The sequence below is a fragment of the Adiantum capillus-veneris genome, chromosome 22 (genome assembly GCF_014529385.1).
Source record: "Adiantum capillus-veneris isolate H3 chromosome 22, ASM1452938v2, whole genome shotgun sequence".
Taxonomy (NCBI): domain Eukaryota; kingdom Viridiplantae; phylum Streptophyta; class Polypodiopsida; order Polypodiales; family Pteridaceae; genus Adiantum; species Adiantum capillus-veneris.
Window position 1 is genome coordinate 18,098,936 of NC_140952.1, and position 22,048 is coordinate 18,120,983.

The 22,048-nt window shown below is 43.2% G+C and overlaps 1 protein-coding gene across 1 annotated transcript in view; it reads right to left on the reverse strand.

The window, feature by feature from the left end:
* LOC147428979 (Ribosomal protein L1p/L10e family) overlaps positions 1–12,925 on the reverse strand; it is a 96,825-nt gene extending 83,900 nt beyond the window's left edge. The window contains exon 1 of the mRNA XM_086495435.1: positions 12,306–12,925. Within this exon, the coding sequence (XP_086351561.1) occupies positions 12,306–12,797 (492 nt within the window). The 5' untranslated portion in view covers positions 12,798–12,925. The remainder of the gene's footprint in view (positions 1–12,305) is intronic.
* Between the last annotated feature and the right edge of the window lie 9,123 nt (positions 12,926–22,048).

Below are 22,048 nucleotides of genomic sequence, written 5' to 3' on the forward strand. Positions count from 1 at the left end.
CTTCTCGGAGACAACCACAGCTTCTCGGACAATACATGCATCTTCTTCCGACGCTTCAGTGGTCGACCAGGAAGAATCACTCAAACAAAAGCCTTCGGAACTCAAATTTTCTCACCCAAAGCATGGTTTCTCAGAGACAACTAGACGCAAAGTACCTTCGTGCGAGCAGCAAACAGTCTCAGCATGAATATTCTTGGAAATTTTACAGTACTAAGCAACCAACTTCTTATTCGAATCATCAACAACAAAAGCAGCAATATGAAGCTTCCAAAGGATCACCAACGATATCAAGATGGGCTTACTTAGTGGCACAGATATCCGACCCTAGTCGAGTACTCGGTCATGAATGCTGCGACGTTGGACAAGTTCCCCCTCGCGAGCCATGCCCTACATTTAAGTCTTTCTTATTTGATGGTGGTAAAGTTGAAGATTTATTGATCCTTTCCTTGTGCAAGAGGATCCTTCAGAGGTCTAAGAGGCGACAACTCCCTCAACCTCCCCCTTTTCAATTGGAAGCCTTAAAACCCGCTGAGAAAGGTCAAGATTCAGAAGATTCCAGTACTTACGTGACAACCAACGAACACATAACCCCTTCTTTGGCCGTGATCCAGGCGAAGTCACTGCCCTTGCAGAATAAAGTCTTTGTCTCTAAACAGATACCAGATGCTATGGTGAATGATAATTCTTCAAACTTGAAGACTGCAATCCTTACCTTCAGCGGTGCAAAGGATAAAGCACATACAGACTCTTGCAGCACGACTTTAGTCGCTGCAAATGAATCCTTGGACACGAATTGTTCTAGTGATAAACCTTTACAGATGGAAATACCTCCAAAAACTACTCTGTCTCAGTCTACAACATCCCTTCAAAAGGAGTTTATTGTTCCAGACAAACCAATGGAATACTGTACAGATTTCTAACTAGTGGTCATCACTCAAAAGAAAACTCAAGTCAGTTTACCAATAATTTCACTCGAAGCAGATACAGATTCAATCTTTTATTGGACAAAGCTCGAAGTTATAAATGACTTTGACAAAGGCAATAATCAAGTTGCAGATGTGATACTCATACTTTTGACAAAGATGAGACAAGTTGCAGATATGATTAGATTTCAGTTTGGCAAAATAGTCATGGTCAGTAACACTGCCATGACATGGGACTTAACAGAAAGAGCTTTGGATGCAGAAGCACTACAACAATACATTTCCGTCTCCCAGAGTTTTCTTCAACTACCGTGGGTTTCATTTAAAGAGGGAGGGAATGTCACGATTGTGACTAATGTTGCAGTATTACTTCTCTTCCTAGTTGCAGATACGCGAAGTGTCATGCCAAGCAGGACCCCTGCGCTTGGATGGTCACACCCCTTCGCCCAAAGGACGTGTCACTTCGCCAAAAGCCACACTCCTTCGACGACTGATCACACCCCTTCTCTCTACGGGTGCGACTCTTCGCCCAATGGTTGCAGCTCTTTGCCGAAAGGATGTGTCTTTACGTCTAAAGTCATGTCTCTTCACCAGGAGACGTGCCTTTTCATTTATGTCTCTTCGTCTCCTATATCAGGAGCCCTTGTATCACACATTCAATCAATCAAACACAGAGTCTTCTAAGTCTTGTTCTAAGTTCAGTTTCAGTTTCTTAGGTCTTAATCATGAGTTTAAGTACTTAATTAAGGATTAGCGACTAGAATCCTTACAAGCATGCAAATCTTTAATCTCCTCCTGCATAGCAAGCTCCCACTTGTCGCTGTGCTCACATATCCTTGCCTCTTTATATGTAAGAGGCTCTCCCTCATCTGTCAACATAATGTAATGCAAAGAGGGATCATATCTACTCACAGTCCGTCTTGGACGAGTAGACCGCCTCACCGAATGATCCACATTATCTGGCAATGGGTTTACATTAGGTGGCATGATAAAATCATCAACTCTGGGCTGTTGTACATCATTTTCAGCACCATTTTCAGCATTGTTTCGTGGCTGCAAATGCCCTTCAAGAGCCTCAACTTGCTGCCCAACATCTTCTGGCTCAAACACCACTAGATCATCTACATTTTCAGCCATATGTGGTGCATCTTGAGGGTCAAGAAGAGGCCTAACATGTAAGGTGCAGCGGAATGAATGTTGTATTTTCTCAAGATTAGTGATCTATATTTGCTCAAGGTTCCTTTTAGTTCTTAGGGAAGGAGAGAGCCTTCCGTCTTGAGGAGAGTGGTATGATCATGAACAAAGTGAGTTGATATTGTGCGTGCAAGTGTATGAGACTGAGAGAGAGAAAGAGAGAAGAGAGATACAACACCCGAGAGTTTGTAAAACCCTCCTCTGAAGGCCCCACTCTCATCGGCGAGAGTGGTCTACTTTTGATTGCACAAAGGTGTACAATGCGTATGCAATGGACTGATGCAACTTGGACTATGCCGATGACGACGATGGTGGTGACGACGACGACTTGATGGCTGAAATCGGAGATCTTCTAATCGCTGAAATTCGGGACTGTTTCGGTTGCTGAAAATGACTGTTTTGACTGCGTTTTTATGGCTGAAAATGAGGGAACTTCTGCAACCATTCTGGGGCTGATCTGCTACTGTACCATAGGTTGAAAATGTTGTGTATCTGTTGCAGATTAGGGCTGAAACTCAAAAACGCTGATGCAAGGCTGAGCTAGCAAAAACGCTAGTGCTGATCTAGGACAGAAAATCCAAAACGCTGATGCAAGGCTGATTTGGAAAACGCTAGCAAATGGGACTTGATGGCGATGCTGGGAATTTGCAATGGCTAGGATGCTGAGGGTGATGGCGATCAAGGCAATGATTGAAGCGCCAAGTGCTGGAAAATGCCCGCGAAGATGGAGATCCAAAAATGCTAGGGGTGCTTGGGGGGGGGGGGGGGGACTGCTGAGAAGTTGCCTGTGGGGGGGGTACTGCTGAGAAGTTGCCTGTTGAGCGGGAAGCTCCTGCTGCCTCTTCTGCCAGAAAGTGCTAACTTGGGTTTGCTTATATATTAACTTACCCAATTTGCCCTAGTGAGTACCCAACAAAAGTCACTTAATAAATAAGTGAAAAATGTCAAAAATAGGGAAAAAAGGGATAAGTCACTTGAAAAATCCCCAAACTGATTCTGATGGAATCTGATGGAAATGCTTATGCTTATGCGGTGTGCAACCAGAGGATATGCATCTATGCTAAGTGACTGGGCATGGACGGTCTACGAATAGACTCACAAAAATGCCAGATCACTGCTAATCTAGACTTGACTGGATTGACTGAACCCTGCTGTGGTATAGCTTGTCCACGGACACATAGAGTTGGGATGTGTCACGTTTTATCCCCTCCTTTTCAAAGTGAGGTACTGATACCGAACTGTATGGCGTCGAGGGAGATCGCTAATAGCATCCGGAATCCTGGAAGGGACTCTTCGCTGGCCCACTCTGATGTGTGGATCGTGCGGTACTTGAACTTCATAAAGGTCTGCAACGCTTGCTTCTATGGGCCGTGCCGAAAGTGACACAAAGTCTTCAGTGGCTCCTTCGATGCTTCAACTTCGACTAGAGACCTGCTTCTTTCGTCTTCAAGAATCTCCATGGCTGAAAATTCCTGAAACCATTTCGAACACAAAACCATGAATATATCCATTCCATGTAGTGAAGGAAAAAAATCTTGTCTTCTCTAAAGACTGTGTATGCAATGTAGATGAACATAGAAACGGAGTGACAACCCGTTCATCAAACACATGCAAACAATGCGATCGAATCTTTTCTGTTTGATCGAAATCAATCAACTGTGGCAAATCCCAATGGAAATGCCCATGCTTGGTGCTCATACTATCATGTGCTCGTTCGGAAACTGTGTCATGCCAAGGAAGAGACATAGAATGTGACTTCCTGACATACAAACTTTTCAACTTTTCATGAGAATTCCGCATACATTTGTGCTCATCCATGAGAGAAATGTGTTCAACATACAATATGTCATGCCTAGGAAAAGGGATCACATAACGATGTTGACTAAAATATAGGAAACCGTCACGAATGAAACACTCGAACAATGCGTGCGTATCAATCATGCGAACACATAATACTTCCTGTAATGGTTTTCTGGACCTAGGCTCGAGAGCCAAGACCGACCCTTCGTGATTGATCGAATCTGCAACAAGGTTAGCTTCGCCAAAAAAAGCATTCACTAACACCTCATCCTGGCGAACAATCACATCTTCTTCATGCATCCCATCATGCTTGTGAGAAATCACATCTTGATCATGCAAATCATCATGCTTGTCACTGTCATCCAAATCGTTATCATTCAAATCATCATGCTTCGCATAATCATGCAAATCCTTTGTGTCATGCTGTGGAGAAAAAGAGACTGAGAGAGTCTCCTCCTCCTGAATCCTTTCAATCTTGTCGTGCATATTAGCAATGAGAGATTGAGAAGGAGCAATGTCCTCTCCATGAAAGATAGTAGGAGAATCACTTTTGGCATTGAGAGTTAAAGTGTTAACCTCAAAATCAATGAGAGCGTTAGTCTCACGAAACCATCGAATGCCCAAAATCATATCACATCTTGAGAGAGGAGAAACAACAAATCTTCTAGTGAAGGCAGTCTGTTGAATTGCAAACAACACATCAAGGCACTCCTCCGTGATGAGAGCGTCCATACCGGGACGAAAGCCAGAGACCTCGATAGGAGATCTCGAAGTAACTTCGAGGCGGGCTCTCTCAACAAGAGAGGAACTGATCACATCATGGATACTACCTGGGTCAAACAATATGACAAAACGGTGCCCCGACGTACGACCATAACATTTAATGAGAGAATCATCAATGGAAGGGTCCTGAGAAACTTTGGGCACAATCGTGTTATCATTCATTGCATTGACAGATGTAGTGGGTGCTGTGGGTTCTTTAGATTCATTCGATTCAAGCTTAGGACATGTTCTTTTTATGTGACCCTTAATGTGACAATGAAAACAACGACCTTTAGAATAAGTGCTTTGTTCTTCCGAAGTGATGTATCCTCCTACAATACCTTGTGCTACCTTTTCATCCGGAGTAAGCTTAGGTTTAGCAATTGTGTTAGCCACAATTGGGCTGAAAGTTCACACGATGGCTGCTGGTTTGCCCCTTCACTAGCGCACCCTTTCCCCACATAGTGTCAAGCTGAAATCTGAAACGCTGCTTCTAATTTGCAAACACTGGGCTGAAACGCTGCCTTCTAAACCTCTGCGTTGGCTGATTATTGCGTTGTTGAAAGGCATCGCTGGCTGGGCCTTTCTGTTTTTACGCTGGGCAGTTTATTCAATTTTCAGATTATTCAAGTGACCTTAAGTCACTTGATTTAAGTTGGCCGCCCAAAGACCCAATTTTTTTAAAAAACCAATGTGAACTCACTCACTTGATTAAAAAAAAAAACCCCAAAAAAACTAACTTAAAAAAAGCAAAGAGAAAACCCACCCGCGTTGGCCTTGTGCACACTCTACACGCAGTACCTTTCGCCGATGAGAGCAATTGGATAACCTGTCAAACAAAATTCCCCGATGGAATCTTGCCTAAGAATTCCACTACACATGAAGTGTTCGTGATTCCGGATTCTTCTGCTCAGAGCCGGAAGTGATAATTATTCCCGATCCCCCCACTCCAGAGCGCGAACTTATTCCAGAGAGATTTTCCACTCACGGAGCACCCATCCCAGAACCTGTTCCCGAACCAGAATCTACATTTGTCCAAGAGTTCCTTTTGAGGCGTAACCATGCCAAATTCTCAGGACAGAGGTGGTCAATCTGACGATGCCCATACGCTTATCAAGGAGCATATGGCCACACTTTCCATAAGCCTCGCATCACTTCACACTCGCTTGAATGAGATGCACATAGAAACACTTCTCGAAGTCGACCTGCTGTTTCTCGAACTACTAATGCAACATCTTCAACACATTCTTCCGAAGCTTCAGTGGACGAACCAAACAAACCAGATCCAATTGAAGAGGTAGACAATCACGAACTTCAATTACTTTACAAAACTTTTAATGCTGCACAGAAGAAGAAGCTTGATGTTAAACTGCCGGAACCGTACAATGGCCGCCGCGACAAGCGCGTGCTGGACCAATGGCTTTTCAAAATGGAGATTTACTTATCAAACACAAACTTGGTCGAGAGTAAAAAAGTTGCACTTGCTAGTTCTCTGCTCAAGGACACGGCATTTCTTTGGTGGCAACGACGGGTTGCTGATGGTAAACACACACCTTCTTGGGATAAATTCCGACGTACTATTCGCAAGGCGTTCGAACCTGTCAATGCGGATTTTCATGCCCGGTCCTCTCTTCGCCGCTTGAGCCAGACAGGTTCCTTGGCCGCGTACACCACAGAGTTCCAAAGGCTAACTCTGGAGATAGAGACCCTTAGTCCCTCTGATAAACTTCACAGTTTTATCGATGGACTCAAACCCAACCCGAAGGACAATGTACAACCCTACCACCTTGGATGCTACAATTACCTATGTGGAGCATCTTGGCGATAATCGACGCCCTACACGGAATTTTCTCCCTGGTGACAGATCTTAAAATAGCGCTCGCTTTTCACTGCGCGATCGCAGAGACAACTATAGCCAAAGTCAACAACATCAGTCTCCGTTCAGACAGCAAGCAACGCAACCTTATTCAACTTCAAGGTTCTATTCTCAAGATCGACAATCTGAAAGCAGATCTTCTTCACATGTTCCTCCACTTGATCGTGGTAAAGGACGTGATTTTTCTCAAGATCGGCATTCCAATACTCAACAAGGCTCTTCGTCAAATGAATCTTCGACTTCAAAGAAGGAAGGATTATGTACAATTTGCAGTGGTGACCATAGATGGTATCAATGTCCAAAGAGACCAAATCCGTCTAATTCGAAAAGAAATTCCAACGCAGAAACATCATCGAATTTTGAACAACCAGAATCTGTTAAGGATAAAGGAAAATCTGTGGTCAATACGCTTCGTGTCTCAGAGGATACGAGTATTCTTATGAAGCATGCTCAGTGCAATTCTTCAGTTTTGGAGCCTCTCTCATAGCAAGTTTTGAGCCTTCTTGGACTACTCAATGGTCGCTCCATTAATATTTTGGTGGACAACGGATGCTCGAATAATTTCGTCAGTACTCAGATAGTTCAACAGCTTAGCTTACCAACTCAGAAGACATCTCACTTATATGATGTGGAATTAGCAGATGGATCGATTTTAACTTGTGATCAGACAGTTCGACAGTTGCAGTTTGAGATTCAAACTTATGCAGATCAATTGGATTTCGAAGTCATGCCTTTATCTTATTACGACACGATTCTTGGTCAGCATTGGTTATTCCAATATGATCCAGCAATTAGCTTTCGAGGACATACTATCAATTTGTTCAAAGATGGACGTGAATTGACTTTACACGGGCTTTCTCATGCGGAAAGAGTGATTCAAGCCTCACATGTATTAGTCAAGCGACATGATACAGTGGATTATGAAGAGAATATGATTTCCGATACAAATGCAGATATTATTATTGATGAATTTTTTAATTCATTAACTTCTCCTGAATCAATTGATGAAGACAAAGATAAAGATATAGTTGCAGATTCCGAATCTGAAGACGACCATGCTTTCTTTGATTCTTTACTGGAAGATGATATGCCAATTACAAGTCATGAAGTTATAGTTCCAGAAGATGATTCTAAAGAATTTTGGGATTCATTATTGGAAGATGATTACAGTCTCAAGCCAAAATCCTCTCCAGAGATTACCAAAGTTGAAGTCACCCCATTTGAAGAGTACCTTGAGAAGATTTCCTCTTCCCCAAATATTTCGCAGTTACTAGAAGATTTTGAACCAGAAATCTTACATCGCATGAAGAATTTTGAAGATCAATCTCTTGTTGCAGTCAACCTCATTATGCCAGATTCCTCTAAAAAGTCTTTAAATAATGCAATGATATGGGACTTAGCAATCAAGGCAAAAAGGTTTCGCAAGAAGCAAAGGTTCAAGACAAAGACTTCAAATAACTCAAAGACTTGAAGATTTTCAAAGATTCAATGCTTTTCCAGAGTTCTATCAACATCAGAAGTCATTTCTTTGACACGAGCTCTCATTTTAAATGGGAGGGAATGTCACGATTGTGACTATGTTAACAGCAATACATCTACTCCTAGTTGCAGATACGCGAAGTGCCATGCCAAGGAGGACCCCTGCACTTGGATGGTCACATTCCTTCACCCAAAGGACGTGTCTCTTCGCCAAAATCCACACTCCTTCGACGACTGGTCACACCCCTTCCTCTACGGGTGCGACTCTTCACCCAATGGTTGCAGCTCTTCGCCGAAAGGATATGTCTTTACGTCTAAAGTTGTGTCTCTTCACCAAGAGACGTGTCTTTTCATTTATGTCTCTTCATCTCCTATATAAGGAGACCTTGTATCACACGTTCAATCAATCAAACACAGAGTCTTCTAAGTCTTGTCTCGAGTACAGTTTAAGTTTCTTAAGTCTTAATCACGATTTTAAGTAATTAATAAAGGATTACTACCTAGAATCCTCACACTCTTGGCAAGCATGCGCAAGTTAGCGCTCACAAACACCAAAACATTGGCCCTCTAAACCCCAAGGCGATTCCTCTTCTTAGAGGCAATGTGGCTGTGCACACTCCATAGTTGCTCCAAGCAACTAGTGGTACATGCTTGGCTAAGGACACGAACAGCCAAGCGCTGCAAATGTGGGTATCTCCTCCATAGTCCTCCCACTAGAAAACCGAGCCAATCTTGTTGCGATCAAGTTGTGCATCTACACATCCATAGGAGCCCTTCTTTTGCCTGTAGTTGAGTAGCTCGTCTCTAATCTTGCGCCTAATGTCACTACTAGGCTCAAGGCGCTCCAATGCAAGCCGCCATCCTTTGCTCACCTCCTTGTCGGTCTCTTGACGCCTTCCCTGAAACTCAGGGTCAAGTACATAAGCTGCGGCATGAAGTGGAGAGTAGTATCCATTCCACCTCGACTCACACAAGCCATGAATCTCCGCATACTGAACAGGGTCAGGCACAAGCTTCTCAAGTGCCTCTATCATCCGATCCATGGCTTTGTAGACTTTGCCAATGCATGGCTGCAAGCCATCCACCACTCGAAGTAGGTGTAGAATAGGCTTGACCATGGCGTCAAGAGTCTTCACCTCCTCCCACCAAGCGGCGTCATCGGCCCATTCTCGGCATTTCAATCCTACTGCTGACGTAGACTCCGGCATGGCTTAGAACTCATCACTGAGAAAGAGGCCCCTTAAGGCTCCGCCACATGTAGACAAGTGGCCTAGCATAAGCCAATTGAATGCAAATCTTGTCTCTGAATATTTGAGCAAGGACAAGTGGCTCCTCTTTGAGAATTCATGGCGCACTTTTTGATGGTTGAGCACAAAGGAGACAATTCGAGAGGCGTCACCAATGGTGGGTGAAATCCATGACAAGCTCCCTATGTCTTTGAGAAGGTTATTGAGGCAATGCGCCATGCAAAATGTGACATGGATGCTGGGATACATGCCCTCAATGATAGCTCCGGCTGCCCTATTTGACGCCTCTCCATCTACAACCATACAAAGGACATTCTCCGGGCCGGTGATCTCTATGGTGCTTGTCCACTCCGCAGCAAGCATCTCGGCGGCCTTGCCACTATCGGATGCATCATGTGACTCCACAAAGTACATCCCCCCCCCCGAGAGTAGGCCACCACCCCGTGGATGGACCGCTTGTGGGTGTCGCTCCATCCATCTACAAGGAGAGAGACGCAATTGGTCTCCCACAAATCCTTTGTTGCTTGGGCCGCTTGCTCCACGGCAAGCTTCTCTTTGTCAAGGAGGGTGGTGCGAAGCCTCTCCGATGAAGGTGGCACATAAGAGGAGCCATATTCCCCTATTTTCGTAACCATGGTTCGAAAGTAAAGAGACCTATCCACACAAAATAGAGCATGTTGTGTTAGTATGGAGAGTCGAGAGTCGAGAAGTTATAACCCATTATGAATACAAAATGGAAAATTGCAATGTGCATATGCCAAGGGAAACTCACCGCAAAGCATGGAAGGCAATGTGGTCGTGGAAGAAGAATCGGGCAACCGACCTATCCACCTCTTCCTTCAATTTAGGATTCCAATTTTCGTTGAGAGTGCTTTGGTGATGCGGAACGGAAGAGGACGGTGTAGATGCATGGCTCTTGAAGCTTCGAGAGATGTCGTCAAGGTTGGCTTCCCTTTTCTCTCGCAGTGTCGCCGTGGCGGAGGGATCAACGGCAACAAAACGGCCCTTCTTGGCCGCTTCCGCAACCTCATACACCGTGAGCTTCTCAAGAAGATCCAACCTCTTCTCGGGAGCTACATGAGGGCAAAACCGGGTTCATGAAGAAGATGGGCTCGCACTTTGTTTGAACCCCATTCTCTTGTATGGACATAGCTTGCATGTCCATGGTCTTACACCGCCACCTCTGCCACGCGTGCTAAAGTCGACTTCATCCCACCACGACCACGTTTGTACGGCGGGCCTCCTTCGAGAAGAACCGGCTTGAGAAGTGGAGTTGGCTTGAGATGACATGATGGTGGAGAGACTCGAGAGAGTAGAGCTTAGAAGTTAGGAGTTAGAGGAGAGCTTGTGTGGAGAGAGAGTAGAGGAGAGCTTCAAAGTGGGTAGAAGAGGGAGAGACTTGGGAGTGGAGACTCAACTTTCAAGGGTAGGTACTAGAGTGTAGAGTAGTCAATGGTCATGCTTGAGCCTTGAGCAATGACTCAATGAGGCTATGAGGCTTGAGCATTGAGTAGAGAGGAAAGCTTAAGCTTGAGCTTGAGAGAAATTGGAATGAGTATTAAGAGGCCCAAGGGAGCCTTTTATAGCCTCCCAAGGGCCAAGGCCCCCCAAAATGTGGCAGTTGGGCTGCAAACAGCCGTTTAAAACGGTCATAAATGGCTACTTTAACCCCGCCTGATAGCTGCCTTTCCCGACCGACCCCGTCCGATCCGGCCATCCCTAGTCCGTCCCCCTGCGACCCGCCTGTCCGGCCATAGATCCGACCGTCCGAAGGCGTCCCCCTTCTCTCCCCGGCCCGGTTACGGCCGTCCCCCGGCCCTAGGGCCCGTCCCCCCCGTCCCCTCTAACTATGCGTGTAGGTAGTGTCCAACCACCTCGTGTGGGAGGACACATGGTAGTTCTTGGCAAAAGGCCATCTGGACATGTACTCCCTAGTTGGTACTATAAGGAGGTGCCCGACGAGAGGAAGGTACGCTCGGTTTAGTCTCATTCTCTCTTGTGACATGCACGTCACAATATTATCAACAGCATTAGTCATCCATTTGATGGAGCTCTCATTTCAAATATGAGGGAATCTCATATTTGTACCTATACTATCATTGTTATGCACACTAATACTATTAAGAAAAGCAACTAACCAAGGAACATGTCCTCTCAAGGAGGTGTAAATCTACACTACCAAGACAGAAACCTTGATCAAATGGTTGCACCTTTACACCAAAGGGTTGAACCTTTCATCAAAGCCAGGACTATTGGTTTAGAGATGTGTCACTACATGATGGGATATCAATATTACCATGCATCTTCTCATCTCCCTTATAACTTAGTATGAACCCAGCTCAAACGCACAACCACACACAATCCATTTTGCCAATCAAGTAATAAGTTTATTTGAAGTCTCTTAGTCTCAAGTTCTGACTTTTTAACTTAAGTGGTGTTAATAAAATAGAGATTCATCCTTGATCCTCAAACACTCAAAAGGTCTTGGTCTCCTATGAAAATTAAACATCGATTGCTACTTTGCCAAGCCACGCCTAACAACAATCAACTTGGACAATAGCCCTTCATGTAGAACTCTGAGGTGTCTAAGTGTATGTTTCATAGTAAAGGACCACATGAGTTTAAATTGCATGGCAACAAGATCAAAGCCAAAAGCCTTTTTAACTTCATAATGAGACAGCTTGGTTCATATGGTGAGGCATAAATGTGAGTCCAAAGAGATACTTGCAAACATGGTTAGAATATTGAAGTAAGAATGTGTTGCGGTCTCACAAGTGCTCCACGGGGATGGCAAGATAATCCAAATCTTTCCAAAATAGTTTTGGATGCCTTGCTATACTTGGCTTACATATATAAGCTAATACACATTCTTCCTCCTTTGCAGTGTGGTGAGGGACAGTTGCAACTAAATGTGAAACAAAACAATCCTACTGATTACAAACACCAGAGCAAAAGGAACAGTTCCATCAGGCAATGTGGCTTAGATTAAGGCAAAATCCACGACATTACAGTGCAAAAACTAACCTTGACTTTGCGAATGGCATCCATAAGGGGGATGGGATTAGGGCGAGGCTGAGTCTCAACCTTCACACGAACAGGCAAGGGAACATTAAGTAGATCCTCTGGAACAAACTGTCGGATGGAAGGTAGACGCTGCTGGCTTGGTTCCCCCTCAAGGGATGGCTCCTCAGGAGCAGCATGATATTCAGGCAGCGGAGCAACTTTGGGCTTAACCTCGTATGCAGCAGGAAGTCTTGTAGATGAAGAGAAACTTGGAGATAGCTGCATATCCGCAGCAATGTCGTCCGCAGAGATAACCACATCTTGCCTGCGATCGCGCCTAGGCGTAGGAGGAGGAGAAGGCTCTTCTTCTGTTGACTTCGGTGCATATGAGACTATGGGAATGGGAGAATCTTCCCCTTTATCTGCGTCGGCATTGTTTGTGCAGAAGAAAAGAGGCCGCGGCGATAGACTCCGCTGCGTGGAGAGTACTCGACGAGCAAGACGTTGCAGCATGGTCACCAATAGAAAACGAAATTCGATGTTACAACCTGTCTGCCATAGCCGGTCTGACCGTCACTCCCACCATGAGGTTTTGCGAGGGCTTTGCTGAATGACTCTTTTTCTGCTACCCTAGTGAGCTAGCAATGTCAATTACACAACTTTCTCTCTAAGGTAGCTGGGCTTGGTGAGTGAGCAACTAAAATGTCTCGTTAGCTCAATTTTTGGATAGGGTAGCTCATTCTACCATGCCTAAGCGCGAATCTCGACAAAAATTGAAGTCGAATCCATCTCGGTTGCAATTTAGTCCCAGAGGCAACTATAAGCTCAACCAGCTTCAATTGTTAATGAGCTCAAACACTTACCTCAACCAATGATTCACTTCACTTGTGCACAAATACAAACACTTGGATGGAGGACATGTGGAGGGGGTTTCCGAAAAGATTGTCTTGAGACTATGTTGCTTAACGATATAAGGCTACCTTGTTGTAGATAGATCCCACTTATGGGTATTTTATTATCTTTATCATACGAATGTAAATTTAGGTCAATGCACCTGTTTTAGGATCTTTATCATACAAATGTGACTTTACATATGCAGAAGGGTATACATAGATGATGGTTATCTAATTAACTATTTTCATGACGACTTACTAATTTGACATACTTATATTACCATATATTTGAGTTGATTTCAAGATAATTCGTTCTATCGTTTGTTTCATGAGTTGAGCCTAGGATAATGCACTCTATGTTTGATGACTTTACTAGTTTGTATCGCATGTGGGTATTCTTTTTTATGTGTGTGCTAACATCTTTGTTGGTGAATATTGATGTGTGTGGACATACATATGGAATATGTATACATACAATTTAAGTCGATGTGCTGATTTTTTATTACCTTGACATGCATACACACATATGTATGTATCTATGCATGTCTATGTTCTTGATTGTATGTGCATCAATATGTGTTTGTCCCAAGAGGAGGATGGAGAAGGAGAACGAGAGAGAGGGGACGGGCATGTAAATAGTGGTGAACACAAGGACTGTGGCATGGAGGGAGGAATGACATGTGAAGGGAGCAAAAGAAAGAGGGAGAGACAAGAAGAAAGAAAAGTGAAACCATTGAAAAGAGTTAACTTAAAGATGGACATAGAGGAAGGGAGGGAAGGAGAAACATACACTACACTAGCATGCTCAAATTAACACACTCTTTCATTCGAGAGTGAAAACGCTCTTTAAATAAGCAAGAACACATCTTATAGCTGCTCAATCACTCAATATACCTCTGCTATAGTGATATGCCACGTATCCCTTCTCTTTGGCTACTCTCGTCTCTGTTCAATCTTTGGATGGAAGAACATTGTGATTTGTCTCTCGATGTGTCTCCCGGTCTATGAGCCTCTCTCTCTCTCTCGGTAACCCTACTCGATGTCGTTGAATCTATTGTAGATAGAGTCCAAGACATCTATAATCCCAGGCTTCATTATGGATGAATCTGCCTTGCATCTCTAGAGTATATCAGAAACTCAGTATGTAGATCTTTGTATTGATGTATGCTCATGTGTGTGTGGGTGTATGGGAGCATATATTAGTACTCTGTTCGACATCAACTATTGGGCATTGACAACGTTAGTGGGGATGTAGACACATCCACTTGACGTGGTTCAATCACAATGGTGAGATGCCACCCATTCACCCCTCAAGTTGGCAATGAAGCAAAAAGGAAAGCCGAGTGCAAAAAATTAGAAATTGTATTCGCAAGAAGAGTTTAACAAAGATCTTGATAAGAAGGTCAGTTAGTTGATGAAAAGTACGAAGCACTCTCAAAAGAAAAGCAAATTAGCGGATTACCCTGGTTATTTGGGTCGAAAATCGACTTTCAAGGTGGCTAGCAAATCCAAGAAGCATGTGTGTTTCGAGGATAACCCCGATGTTTCTTCGTCTTCACAAAATTTTGACAATTCCTCTAAAGATGAGAAAAAAGTGGAAGAAGCGGAGAAAGACCAAGAAAAACAAGAGAAGTAGATCCAAGAAGAAGTCTAGAAAGCAATGTAGCACTTCAGAGGAGGAGACCTTGTCCACTTCTTATAGTTCAAACATCGAGAAAAATAGTAAGAAGACCAAAGGTGTTCAAGTATGGGGCTCAAGCAGTTAAATTTGACAAGTTTTCAGGCTTCAAGAATACACATTGAGCCCTTCCATTTATACAGTAGTTTGACAAGGTCTTTTTGGAACGTTGTTTCCTAGAAGCCTCCAGGGAATGAAGGGCATCATCTTTTTTGAAAGATAACGCTCAAACATGGTGGTCTACCTTGTTGTTGCACAAAGAAGCACCTAAAAAGTGGAACAAATTTAAAAGAATCTTCACCTCATCATGATTAACAGAAGAATACGAAGAAGATGTCATCACGGCTTGGCATCATCTGAGGATAAAAAAGGAAGACACTTTGGTTACCTATTGCCAGAGGTTTTGGGCAACCTTTTTGCCAATGTCCTCTTTTTGGAGGATCACTTTTAAGGAGCAAGTTGAGCAGTTTTGTTGCAGCTCCCAAAAGAGATTTGTTAGTATTGCCTGAAACAAAAATCAAGATTCGATAGTATTACATGTAGGTCCCAGAACACAAAGGTAAGATAGGTCCATCGACAATTTGGTCGAGAGCAAGCTTTTCCATCTCTCAATGCAAAGTGCATGGGGGAGGAGAACTCGTAGATTTTGCGTGAAGCAAAAGTCAAAATCCATTCAAAGGCTCAAGGGACATACCAAAGGAAGTTTTGGGGGGAATATTTTTTGGCGACGAGCGCTTTTTTGGAATCCAATGAGTAAATTCCAAAAGAGTTCTTTCCTCTCTTCTCAACTTTATTCTCTCTCTTAAATCTCCGTCGGTCTCTTCCCCCCCCCCCTCTCTCTCTCTCTCTCTAGATTTTTTCCTTGGCAAACACACCTCGATCCCACATCCTCGTCACCATCGCTTTTGCTCCTTTTTTCTCTTTTTTGACCCCCTCTCTCTCTCTCTCTCTCTTCCCCCCTACCCCGTTCACTTGTTTTAGCTCTCTCTCTCTCTCTCTCTCTCTCTCTCTCTCTCTCTCTCTCTCTCTCTCTCATGTGCACACACACACACACACACACACACACACACAAGGAGAAGTATACACCTAAATCAATTTACATCAAGATTAGTGCTAACAAAAAGAGAGATTAAAAGATTTATAAACCAAGATAATCCAAAACATATTTGCCAAAGGTCCAGTTCCTATCCAATCTAGATCAGCTTATTGGGCTAATTGACCTATCCTATGGACAAGCCAATGTTCACTTTGATGAGGCAAGAGTCTTCCAAGGAAAAATGGAATCGGACAAAGAAATCCACAGGACCCGAATTGACAGAAGAGCGGCGTGCTGAGTACTATAAAGAGGGCAATTGTTATGGTTGTGATAAACATGGGCATGTCTTTGTGAAGTGTCCAAAGAAAGAACCAGGGGAACCATCCAATACTTCATCAGAGAGTCCCGACAATTCAAAATGATGTGTCGGTGGACAGGGGGCAGAGCTGCAACGTCCAGGTCCCAGGGCACAAGAAAAAGAAGAGAAGGGTAAGCCAGGTCAAGTTGGTCCACCGATAATTTGGTTAAGAGCACGCTTTTTTGGCTCTTGATGCAAAGTGGATGGGGGAGGAGAACTTCACAAATTCTCTTCAATTTGAGTTGTACCTTTAGGCTTGTGGATTTTTAGTGATGTCTTTTCCACAAAGTGCATGTCAAATGAGCGGGTTGAATGTGGTGTATCACATGCTAGAGAGAATACATGTTTAGAGAGAGAAATCATCAAATTCTAGAGAGAGAAAATCAAAATTCTGGTTTAAAGAAAAAATTTAAAAAATTATAGAGAGAAAATTTCTAGATTTTAGAGAGAAAGACAAAATTCAGATTTAGTAGAGAGAAAATCAAAATTTAAGTTAAGAGAGACAAAATCAACAGATTATAGAGAGAAGAACAAATTCTAGGGAGAGAATTAGTAGGTTCTAGAGAGAAAATTTACACAGTGAGATTTTTAAAATTCGGGTTTAGAGAGAGAAAATCACTAGATTTTAAAAAGAGAAAATAAAAATCCATTTTTAGAGAGAGAAATCAAGAGATTCTAGAGAGAGAAAATCAATGCATAGCATGGAAGATGCTAGCTTTGACAAAGAGATTGGCATGGACGACCTTTTTAGAGGGAGAGAGAGTCTGTGAACTGGCCAAATGAATGCAGTGATAAGTTGCGCTTATGATCTCGATGCAAAAACCCTAACCCTAAAACTTCTCACACCTATACTCCGCCTCGGTGGATGATAAGGCAATTGTCTAGCTATTACTTCCTGTTCCATGAAACTACTCCCGAGCCAAAATAAAAGGTGCAACTTGTAGTCGATCGTCATCCATCTGGATCTCCATCCCAATTTGAATCACTCCATTCTCGAAGAATGATCTTGGAGTCTGTACATCCAACCACCACATAGAGAATGCCAAATGACTTTGCACTCATTCATACCAAATGCTTCCAATTACTCTCGGACATATCACTACTGAGAGAGAAAGGTAACCCCCTCTATTTGCCATATCTTCAATCCAAGAAAGTAGTGAAGCATGCTGAGATCTACCATCTCAAACTACTTAGCCAAGGTCTCCATAGTACTGCGAATGTGCTCAACATGGCTGCTTGTAATCCCAAGATAATTGTTCTCTTCACTTGAAGATCATTTGATTACTTACAATGCTAATCACAATTTTTGCTAATCGCATTAGAGAGATGGGGAGGGTAATGAGAGTCACCAATCCTCCTCACACTATAAATATACAATTCTGGATCTACAAAAGAACAAGTAAAGGAGTGTTGTAGGAAGAAAGAGTGTATCCTCAGGCCATATAGAGCCTTCCACAACCTGCAAACCATGTCACTAAAATCTGGATCCAAGAACCAGAGTTTAACAAAGCTCTTGATAAGAAGATCAGTCAGTTGATGAAAACCACGAGGCACTCTTAGAAGAAAAGAAAATCAGTGAAGTATATCGGTTATTTGGGCCAAAATTTGACTTTCCAAGTGGCTAGTAGATCCAAGAAGTGTGTGTTTTGAGGATGACCCCGATTTTTTGTCTTCAAATAGTTCTGACAACTCCTCTTTGTCTAGTTCTAGTGAGGATGAGAAAAAGTATAAGAAGCCAAAAAAAGCAAGAAAAGTAGACCCAACAAGAAGTCTAGAAAGCAATCTAGTAGCACCCAAGAGGAGACCTCGTCCTCTTCTGACAATTCAGAAAATGAGAAAAAGACTAAGAAGACCAAGGAGTTCAAGGATGGGGATCAAGTAGTTAAGTTCAACGCATTTCCATGCTTCAAGGATACCCATCGAGCCCTTACATTCATAGAGCAATTTTACATTGTCTTTTCAGAGGTCGTTTCTTAGAGGCCTCCAAGGTACAAAGGGTGGCATATTTTGAAAGGTAACACCCAGACATGGTGGTTCTAGACATCTGTGAGGTCTGGATGTTATGGTAAATAAGTCAAGAATGTGGTTCTAATGCATCAAGATTTCTATCTAGATGAGGTGTATGGATATTGTTGCTAGTGCTTCAAGAGTTCCAAAATGATGAGATGGCTACATGAACCAATAAAAAGAAGAAATGCATGCTATGTGAATGTATTGTCTTGTTTGGGATTTTCATTGGCATGTCTATTTGAAATGTGAAAATGGATATGAATCGATCTGATAGTGACAAGATTGAGTAGATCAAGACATCCATGAAAAGATCATCACAATTTGGATGTGATTGCCAAATATGTTACAATGATTGCACCACTATCAAGAATCCAATCATGACAACCTTTGATGTCTAGGTCTTCAAATCTGCCCACTACAACCAAAATCAGCCCCAAAAGAGTGAAAAATAGCAAAGTGTCTATTTTTGTCGCAAATTTTCTACATCAAAACTTACACGTATAGATCACCAATCTGATCTGAGATCATGTCGTGGCTCTCATATCGTGTCAAAGGTGTAGCAAAAAAGGGTAAGACGAGTGACAATCTTGTCTCAATTTAGATAATGGTTTTCTTAATCATGAGGAATTGGAGGCTACCATACGAAGGCTATAGGAGATGTAGAGGCCTATACGCAAACGAGGTCTCTTCTCGAGACTCTCACGTAGGATGAGCACGTAGATTTAGTTTCATTTTACGTAAACTATGTATGTATGTGTATATGTTGTGCATATAATTTTACCATTTCATCACCAAAATCATAACTTGTGATAGTAGCAAGGGCCCCCTTCTAGAGCCAGCTTTCACCTAAGGCTTCCACTACTTAGGTGACAACAGATGTCATGGCGACCTCACATAGCAGGACCGTGCTACAAGGCATTAGTTCGATCTATAGTTATAAAGTGTAATGTTCCCATAAGTTGTTTTATTTAATTACTTTTTTGTTAGTTCATGCACATGGTGAGCCTTCCTAGGAAGCTCGATGCCGTACCTCTACGGCCTCAAATGTCAATCCTAAGGTAGGTTTGGGTAGTAGGCAAAGGGCCGAGACGCTCATGCGGTTCAAGGGGCTATATTTGGTAGGCCAATGTCCTATATATAGCATGGTTGGGTGGAGAGTTGCATGCGTCATTTCCCTCTGTCCTCATATTGGTATTAGAGCTTGGGAAGAAGAGTAGCATGGAGGAGGGGAAGAAGCATGGTATTTTGATCTCTCTCTTTCTCTGAAGCATGGTCCCTCGATCTCTCTCTTCCTCTCTGTGAATCATGGAGGCATGGCCTCCCTCTCTAGGTGGTCAAGGAAGAAGGTGAGCAGAGTAGGTCGTGGGAAGCATGGCTTCTCCACACACCAAGGAAGGTCTTGCGGTCGAGGGCCGCAGGAACAACCCCTTGCATGCAAGGCGAGGCCGAAAGAGGGACGTGGGAGCGATCTCTTGCACCCAAGAAGAGGTAACATTGAAGGACAATGAATCGATCATGATTGGCTCCAAAAAGGAGCACTTTGTCGAGCTGAGCAAACTTTGCTTCTTAGGCAACTCCGAAAGAGCGACGCCTTGGCCGTGGTGAGCGCGTTTTCACTACAGCACGAGGCCGTCATCGCCATGCGCAGAGGAGGTTTTTGTTTCAATTCTTTTTTTTTAGTGGGCGCCCTAAGGGTCATAAGGCCACCCTAAGGGGCCTCTCCCACAACAACAACAACCAACCAAACAAGAGGAAGGAGGGTCCTCTCAGGACCGCCCGCAACAAGGGCTGAGGCAAAAGCACGCAGTGCGCATGCAAAGTACAGAAAAACTAAAAGCATCCGGTTTGTAGCAAGCGAACAGCTTGGGCAAGGCCGCCTCGACATGACTCACAATTGACAAAGTTCATAAATTCAAAAATTGCAAGCAAGCGTGTAGGTGTCGAGGATCGAGGGAAGGCAGCTTTGCATTGGCCATGCATGGCATGCAAGGAACTTGATGTCGTACATCAAGGGTGCAACAAGAGCTCCACAAGACCAAAGCCATGCAATGCAAACAACTCAAAATTCCATCGTCTCTCAAGGAGGGACTTGGCCATCACACAATCCCCAAACCCATGTTGATACAAGGCATTGTAATGGTGGAAAATCATGAGGCATATTGGGGCTAGCAAGGGCAAAGATGGAATTTTAACATGGACACACAAGCCTGATAATTGGCAAGGCAAGTTGGCACAAGTATGTCATGAGATGCATGTCTTGATTTTGCAAAGCTCTGACGACAAATAAAGGACATTCAACACAAGGCAAAAGAGATGACCGCAAGGAGGGTACTGAGCGGTTCATCTTCCTAGAGTCAGTGATGTGCCAAAAGCCAAAGACAAAGTGTCAAGATTCCTAGTTGATGCATGTATGCAAGATTGCCTAGTAGTAAATGCAAGTTGGAACGAGTACTTTATGAGGTACACATTTGGTGTTTATTTTTGTTGAGAATGTGATCGATAGCTATGACATGCAATAGATGTGTGTGCTGCTATGGAAGTTTTTCTATAATTATGCAATTGATGCACTTAAGGCACAAGCAAGGCTTGTGACAATTACCATACGCACCACATTTTTGCCAAATGCTTTAGTCAAGTAGAGTTTGGTAGTAAGATATAATTTGATAGCTAAGTTTCATGAGCTATCTATCTCTAGATTGGCAATCTAAGGATTCTTAATAAGATGTATGCATCGACAAGGCCGATTCTCCATGAAATCTCGACAAGGTTGAGTCTCTTCTGCTTTGATACTTGGGTGCTAGCAGCAGCCACCTATTTGCTATGAGCACTCAAGCTCCGTTTTGTCTCATCTTCGTTCTGTCTCATATTTACGATGGACTTCAATGAAGAAAGGCTTCACTTTTTGGGCATCTTCCATAAAAAGTTTTTAAATTATGGAATATGCTATTAGCATACAAACTTGGGGATTATCACAGCCAAGGGCTTATCACACTTTTTTTTTATATGCATGCATGGCATGCCAGTATGGTGGACTCATTCCACTAAAGCATACTTTACGCCTCCGCTATAGCATCAGCTATTTTGTTCACGAAGGATTGACACTGGTAGATTGGCTTGTGACCATTGTATATGTCTATAGTGGCGGTCACTATACATCATTGGTTCTATGCACATGGTGCAACCAATGTAGATGATACTTTTTTCTATGGATAACAAGTAGGCATGACCTCACTATCAAGCAAATCATCATGGGATGACATGAATGCACTAAGTGAGACTCACAACAGGTGATCTCTTGTTTGAACACCCAAGAAACTTTATTATGACTACCTTCTTTGGGGTGTTGGGAATCTTTCTCTTCTGTTCATGGCAAGATACGATTCTTTCAAGCTCTAGTTGTAAATACGGTTCCAACTTGGGAAGATTTGTTGTATAATATATAGCATTGATTGTGGCTATTTGAGTGGTATTTCTAGGGGTATGACCTAGCTATGCCAAAGCCCTCCATGTGTTTTGATGGTCATTGATTGATCTCTTCATAGCTGTACATTCAACAAAAGAAGTTCAAAATCTACCAAGGGGTAGGTGATATGTTCAACTTTACAAGCCGATTACAATCCTATTGGACATGGTAGACTGAGTTGGTCACCGTTTCAACAATCTACATTCAGAAACCAAGTGGCAGCTTTCTCATACCAAGCACGAGGAGATTGCTTCAACCCATACAAAGCTTTCTTACATTTGCACACTTTATATGTCATACAACAAGTGGGAGAAAAGGTCTCTTCA